This window comes from Physeter macrocephalus, chromosome 14 (assembly GCF_002837175.3).
Source record: "Physeter macrocephalus isolate SW-GA chromosome 14, ASM283717v5, whole genome shotgun sequence".
Classification (NCBI taxonomy): Eukaryota; Metazoa; Chordata; class Mammalia; order Artiodactyla; family Physeteridae; genus Physeter; species Physeter macrocephalus.
This window is the reverse complement of record NC_041227.1, coordinates 29,155,384-29,163,125: the sequence shown is the minus strand read 5'-3', so window position 1 is coordinate 29,163,125 and position 7,742 is coordinate 29,155,384. Positions and strand designations below refer to the sequence as shown.

Genomic DNA, 7,742 nt, shown 5'->3' with positions numbered 1-7,742 from the left:
CGCACACCCTGGGGAAGGTGCTCCACTGGGCTGCCTGGCCCCCAAGTCTTCCACCCGCCTTCTATGTTAAAACCTTCCAAATGTATCCTTGCAAAGAACACTGATTAGCAGTGGAGGCTCAGAACATGAGGTACCATTATCAACACTCACGTTTTAAAATACTTAGGATAGATTGTCTGACAAGGCACATTTTTTCACCCTTACAGACAATTGATAATATTCAGCAACTTTTATCTCCAAATACGGTTCAACAACTCTTGGGGGTGGTCTCTGAGCATACTCCCAGAGGGCCTGTGGGGCAACTTTTAGAGCATTAGATTCATTATTCTTATTTAAACTGTATCCATATTTTGTTATATATACATAGTTTAACTAATGATAAGTAGAGGTGTATCTGCTCTTGATTGTGGCATGCATGAATTCTTGTTCTTCCAAAAGACATAGTTTCTTTTTAACCTTTCTGTCAAGGCATTGTTTTTTTGAAGCTGTAAGTGATTCACAGAAATGATGGCTCCTTGCCAAAGTGGCAGTGAAAGAACGGCTAGAGATTTTATCGAGTACCTGTATAAAGGGAATATATTTAAAGATGCTCATATGCGTGTACCTAAAAACATGCACACAGGGATGGGGGAACATTAGAAAGCAAACATGCTATTTAGAAATAGTTTCTTAAACACATGGACTATTTCAGAGATGGGAATAGAAAATACTTATCCTTCTTGAGAAAGAATATCTTTGTGCCGAAGGCACATCCTGCGAGTAGATCTAGTCTACTCTGAAAATCAGCTTGGCAGTACTTCAAGGAAAGGAAATATGGGCATACAAGGAAATATGGGCTTTTTTCTAGATTTTATTTCTATTTTAGTTTAATTCCTTTATTATATCTTACTTTAATTAAACTAATTAATCAACTTCCATGTAATAAGGTATCAAATACATGGCCATCAGCATCAGTCTTTTCATAATTCCAAAAGTGGGACTGTACAGAGCAGCAAATCTGGGGTTAGACAAGCCAGGGTTGAATTATGGCTATGACACTTTCTAGCTACTTTACTACTTTACTTCTTGGAGCTTCAGTTTCCTCATCTATACAATGGGAATAACACCTACCTCTAAGAGTTGTTGAGAAGAATTGTGGAGTGCTTGGCACAGTCCCTGGTGCATTCTTTAATCTGCTTACCAAATATTTATTGCATGATACAGTGTGCCAGATGCTCCACCGGAGCTGAGAATGCAGTGATGAACAAGCCACCCTCAGGTAGAGGCTGGAGAGAATTGATGCCCATACATTTATCAAATACAAACAAGAACCTGAGTGAATACTTGGGAGTGTTCTTTGAAGTGCTGAAGAATCAATCACTGCTCTTTGGTACCTTCAGAACATGTGAGGGTTTGGGGCTTGGGGAGAAGAACTGGGATAACTCCCTCATGGTTTGCTCACCCACTCATCTCTGTGGCTACCAGCCTGCTTGCAAGCTTACTTCACAATAAACCAGATGAAAACCAGCAGGCAGAGCATCATGGGCTGGTCCAGAGTGACCCGAAGTCCTGCTCCCCTTTCCAACCAAAAATCACACTGCTTGATGGAGCAGAGCTCCCTGATCAGCCGCCAGAGGACCCGCTGGTAAAGCTTGTTGTCTGGTTTCTCAAGGGACAATTCCTCCTGGTTCACCTCCTGGGTGGCATTGATGCAGCTGGTGACAAACTTCTCCTTGGTGACGCTGGCCTCAGAGCAGCCGTTGTAATGGATCCCATCAGGGAACTGCCAATAGTTGGCCTCATAGTACCTATTGCCCTCAGCTCCGAAGTCGATATCCAGCTTTCGGCCTTGCTTGATGAAGGCCCCTGGGACAATCTCTGCAGTGTGGGCCTCCGTGACCTGGGAGGTACTTGGCAAGGCCTTCCGGTTCCACTTGATTCTGTGCTTTATGCCTCTCGCCTTGATGGAGGACAGCTGGCTGAAGAGCAGGACACAGACAATGGCCAACAAGCATCCACCCAGATGCTTCCTCATTGTGTCAGAATCTGCAACAGAAAAGGCTGGAGTAGTTAACTTCCCCAGTGGGGTTCCCAGTCTCCCCTGTGCCCTCCCGCATGTAGGAGATTCTATGAGAGGAATGGCATTCTTGCACCCTTTACATTTTTCTGGAAACATAATTGTTTCCCAGGCTTGGGCTGCACAAGGTTAAGTCAATTCAATACCAAGTTTCTTGCTTTTGCCTGGAATTACATCCATTCAGGACAGTGATCTTTGTTTTCTCAGACAGATCAGAAGCTGCAACGGGCAACTTGATTATTCATGGATATCCTTTCCAGTCTTACCCTGGGGACAGTGTGACCCCACCCTCCCCCCTCAACTAGTTCCTTATTGCACTTACTACATGCCAGCCACTGACATTGCCTAACGTAATTCTCACATGGGGTAGGTACATTATTACCCCCACTTTATAAAAGTTGTACTGGGATTCAGAGAAGTTAAGTAATTTGCCCAAGGCCACACAATAGTGGGTGGAAGATTTGAATCCAGCTCTGTCTGATGCTCTTCCCATGTGCCCACTTGCCATGCCCCACTGCCCTTCTGGGTTGCTGGAGGGGATGGTGCTCGAATTTTGTGCTTTTGACTCACTGGGCATGAAGGGCAGCTCTGATAGCCCCTAAGCTAAGTGAAAAGCAGGGCCTGTGAGGAATTTCAGAGGAAATGAGATGACAGGGAAGACAAGAGGGCTTGGGGAAGCACTGAGAGTCAAGGTGGCCCCAGGGCATCTGAAAGGCTGCTGATGACCTCAGGAAATATCCCTCCCCCTTAAGCCCCCCAATCTGGTAGTTCATCACATCTGGTTCCTGAACTTACAATAGCTATTGTGGAAATCCACCTCTCAAGGTCAACTGTTCAAGGCACTCCAGCACCTGGACATTTGTCCATGTGGATCAGGGATACAGGAAGAGTTACTACAGCAGAGCATGCTTAGACTATCTGTGTCCACGAGTACCAGAGCTGGTGGAGGTTGAAAAGTTAGCTTGCTTAGGCCCTAACACAACCTCCCTGCAGTATTCCTAAAAGTGATTAGTACTTCTCTGTTAAAATGTTCAACTCTAGTGTGACACTGGTTCTTATGCAGAAAAAGAGGCAAAATGCAACTTAAGTGCACACCCAGGCTCCTCTGGACTCCTGAAAAGAGACCTCTGCTGAATTCTCTGTACTTGCAGGCACTGCCCCAGGGTGGGTGCAAGTGTGCCAGGCAGCAGCCTGAGCACCCAGGCTTCCAGCATCCACCCCTCACTTTCCCCCAATCACAGTGAACTCAGACAAACTTTTTCCAAAGAGATCCAAGAATGAAGCAAACATTCATTAATCTCCTAAACAGGGGCCACCTCCATGTCATCAGCCCATATCCCTTGGTAGGAGAAATCTTAAATAACAGTAATAATATAAATTGTGGGTGCATCAAATTAAAAAATAAAAGCATAGAAATCTTGAGAAAGAAATTAATCTTCAGAGGCAAGGACTTAAAAGCAAAAGAAAATCCCAACCAGCGAACCCTAAACTAGCATTTTATTGTAGGACCAAAACATAGGCAAGAACACCAGTGATGTCTGAACATTCTCACAAGTGTCCCCAGACATGGGACCCATCCCAGGAGGTGAGAGTAAAGAAATCACTGCATGGTTTACAGTCTGATTAAAAATGAACAACCCTGGCCACAAAAATGGAATGCACACGCAAACTCTGCCCCCCGCATACCTTGGGATCTCTCTGGGAGTGCGGTGCACCTCTGGAGCCACGGGCGCACTGTCGTCTTGCACACCTCCTGCACACACTCCTGGGCCTGCCCAGCTATGTAGGAGCTGCAGGGGGAGGTGCATTCCTGTTGCTTTCCAAATATGGGAGCCCTTCCCTCCCTGGCATGACCAATCAGGGGTTCCCGAGTGCTTCTTTGCCTTGAGACTGATGGACCCTTTCATTACTCTTTACTAATAAACACCATGTGAAGAACTTGATGAAGTCCAGAAAGACTTGAGAGGTACCTTGTATTTATCTAAGTTATTTACTAAAAATATTTTATACTTACTATTTCTGGTTGATTATAAAGTATATAAATGAACAGTCAGATGAAGAGGTACATAGGGCAGGTCTGGAAGGATTCCAAGTACAGGAGTTCTCATGGAGTTTGGGGTACACAACTCTCCCCGAATGTGAGTGAATTCACCAACCTGGAAGCTCTTTGAACCCCATGCCAGAAACTGGGAACAAACCAAATATAATAAAAAGATGCTCCTCTCACCCCTATCACTCAGGAAATGACAAAGTTTTAGGAGCTCTGTGCCAGGAACTGGGGATGAAGATCAAATATATATTTCTTATTATATCACAGTGTCACAGCTGTACAGATGAGTGGCTGCATCTGTCCAAGGAGTCTGGTTAGGGCTATTTTTAAGACTGATATTTGGAGAGGTGCCTTTTAGATTGAAATGAAAAGTGTTAGAAGGAAAATATTTTTCCTTCAATATCTACAAGAGGGTACTTTAAACAAGTCTTGCTGGATATGCATACTGTCCTGCACCTAAAGACCAGTTTCAGAAGCCAAGGGGCCTTTGCTGGGCAGCCTCTGTGGGAAAGGTCATGTTGGGAAGAGGGTGAGAAACCAGCTGGACCCCATGACCCACAGCCCAGACCCACAGGGAGTGAGGGACCAGTTTTCTTGGAGGAACTTCTATGGAAAAGCAGGGCTAATGTTGGGTGGAAGATAAATGAGAGGATTTGCCAGGACTTTGAGTTGCTGGGGCTGTGAGGAAATGCTTGAAACAATGAATTATTCAAAAGGCCAAGTTGAAGGTTTATGGAAACCCAGGGGACAGAGACAGAGGAAGACGAAACCCACACTGTTCAAAGATGGTGTGGGCTGAGAGCGGATTTCCTCAGAGTGCCTCCCTCTCTAGTGGTGCCCAAGCCTAGCTGGGAGGGAGCCAGAGGATTTGCCTTTCCTGGCATGAGGAGCTGTGCATAGTTACCGGGTGAACGCACAGAAGGGACTAAAGTGTCCATGTTACAATCATTACTGCAACGTCAAATCAATAGTGAATTCTGGAGGTGAGATTGGAGTGAGATTTACCTGTAAATAGAATATGATCTTTACCCTGAATATGACCCTATCAATGGTTTCCAAATTCACTTCAAAGCCCTCTTTTAAACCACATTAAGTTGTTGCTTCTGGGATGACCAGCAGATGACGCCAGAAGAGTTTACAAAGACTTTTCACCCTGGAGGAGGGAAACCCTAAATTGAATGCTGTCCCTGCAGGGCTTCCTCTGCTCTAGGTGGATTTTTGGCCTCCACATGGGCCTTTCTTTCTCCCCTGCCTCTACTTTTAAAATTTACCTGATTTTCCTCTCTTAAAAAAAAAAAAAAAAAAACTTTTTCATTTTCCTTCTAGAATCATAGACATTTTGGTTTTGTGAACATACACATACACACACTATTAGTAGTAGAAACTTAGTAGAAACTATTTGCAAAATGCAGAAGAGAGGAAGAAAAAGACTCTCAATATTTTGCTACCCCCAGAGACAAGGATCAGTACACGTTTGTTCAACATAATAGATGCTTAGGGTAATAATTAGGTTTGGGATGTTTAGAGCTGGAAAGGACTCAGAATCCTCTAGTGCAGCTCCTTCACACTATAAGGTCATGGGGACCAGATAGGCCCAAGGTCACACAGCCAGGAGGCTGTGCTGCCCCTGCAGATCCATTGCCCTGTTCTGTACTCTGTGTACTGTCCACCCTGCCTGTCCCATCTGGTGCAATCACCTCCATGCCCCCTCCCCTCCAGGCCCTCTTCATTCCCCTTCTTTCTATGCCCTTCCAGAGGAGGCTTTGCCCACAGTGTAGTGGGAGGTTGGTTTAGAGCTGATGAGGCTGCAGATTCCTCCTGTTAGCGAACAAAAGGCTGTTCTCAGAGGCACAGGAGAGTGTAGAGGGCTGTGAAATGTTTGAGAATATGGGAGGAGCTCTGGAAGCTGCAAACAAGCATGAAAACTGTTAACCAGATGCAGAGAGTACAGAACTGCTCCAACCCTGCCTGGCACCTGGCTCTCGCCTGTAAAGATAAACAAACAGCCAAGGAAATAATGAGAGAACATTAGTTTCTTCAAATGAGTTGAGAGGCCAGAGCTGAGTGAATTGTGTCTTCTGGCATCGATAATTATATTAGGAAAATAACTGAATGTAGATGGTCTTTGAGAAAACTGGGAGAATGAGACTGATTCCACAGTGTTGGGTGCTCCATGATGCAAAGGACTGTGACATATTTCTCTCCAACATGAATAATAGAAATTATGTGGACTAAAGAAAAAGCAACAGGGAAAGACTGAGTTCTAGAATGCATGAATGGATCATTATTATAGCAATTCCTTGTTTGATTAGATTTTGGACCTTTCTGAAAACATTTAAAAATAAATAAATTGATCGTTAAGATAGGAGATGCCATGGCAAAACAACTGTATCCAGAAAGGTTAGTGTGTGGGAAGATCACCCACCATATCTTGGCTTCTTGAAGATTTATCAAGTGTCTGTTATGTGAGAGAGCATAGAGGTGAATAAGGCAGGTAACGTAGCTCATGGCCTAATGGTAGAGAAAGAATTGAAATGTGTTTTGGAATAAAATACTTACTAGATAGCTGTGTAGCTGTTTAAACAGCCATACTCAATATTTTCTTTTTATTGAAGTCAACTATACACACAGAAAGCTGAACATATCCTAAGTATACACCATTATGTAGTTTTACAAACTGAATACACCCATGTAACACACACCAAGATTAACAAGATGAACATGACAAAGCTCAAAGCCTCCTATCTCACCATCAGGTCACTGCCCCTCCCCTATACTGACCACAGTCCTGACTCCTTACACCACAGATTAGTTTTGCCTGCTTTTGTACTTCATATAAGTAGAATTACATAAAACACAATCTTTTGCATCTGTCTTGTTCAGATTACATGGGAGATTCACCCACATTGGGTGTAGTTGTAGCTTGTTCATTTCATTGTGAGACTTCTCCATTCCCCTGTTGGTGGGCGTTTGGGTGGTTTTGGCATGAAGAGCACTGCCATGAACATTCTTGCACGTGCCTTTTGGTGGACCTGTGATCACTTCTCTGTTGGATGTATACTCTGATAGGTAGACTTGCTGGGTCATAGCATATGCCTACAATAAGCTTTTATATTCTTAGAATTTTTATTATTGCCTTGTGCAAACCTTAAATATCACCTTCCTCTATGGCTTGCTCACTCTTCTCAAGCACAGTTAGGGGTCTTCACGTGGGTTCTCTTAGCACTTGGCACATAGCCAGCTAGTCATCTGGAGCATTCCCTTGCTGTTCATATGTTCAGCTGAGCACCCAGCAGTTGAAGGACTGTGTTTCATCTGCATCTCTTTGCCCCACATCTAGCACAGTGCCTAGAATCCAGATGCATCTAGATTCCCTTTATCCCTTCCTTATCAGTGACCTGGTTGAGGACACGGTTGTCAGAGCTGCACATGGATCAATGCTGCCAAGGTGGGCTGTGCGCCAGAGGGCAGGCTCAACACTCCAAATCGCAGCAGGTCCAGATATATAAAGGCAGCAAGAGGAAATTTAACAAGGATAAATGCAACAGTTTTATATATATATATATATATATATATATATATATATATATATATATTTTTTTTTTTTTTTTTTTTTTTTTTTTTTTTTGGTATGCG

General features: G+C 43.9%; 1 protein-coding gene across 1 annotated transcript; it reads right to left on the bottom strand.

Annotated features, from left to right (window-relative positions):
• Positions 1 to 1,477: 1,477 nt before the first annotated feature.
• Positions 1,478 to 2,014, bottom strand: PRND (prion like protein doppel). Its single transcript, XM_007123284.1, has one exon. The coding sequence runs from the start codon at positions 2,012 to 2,014 to the stop codon at positions 1,478 to 1,480; it is 537 nt and encodes a 178-aa protein (XP_007123346.1).
• Positions 2,015 to 7,742: the final 5,728 nt, after the last annotated feature.

Excerpts from the sequence above, each read along its gene's own strand:
- PRND (XM_007123284.1), bottom strand. The coding sequence starts at position 2,014 with ATGAGGAAGCATCTGGGTGGATGCTTGTTGGCCATTGTCTGTGTCCTG.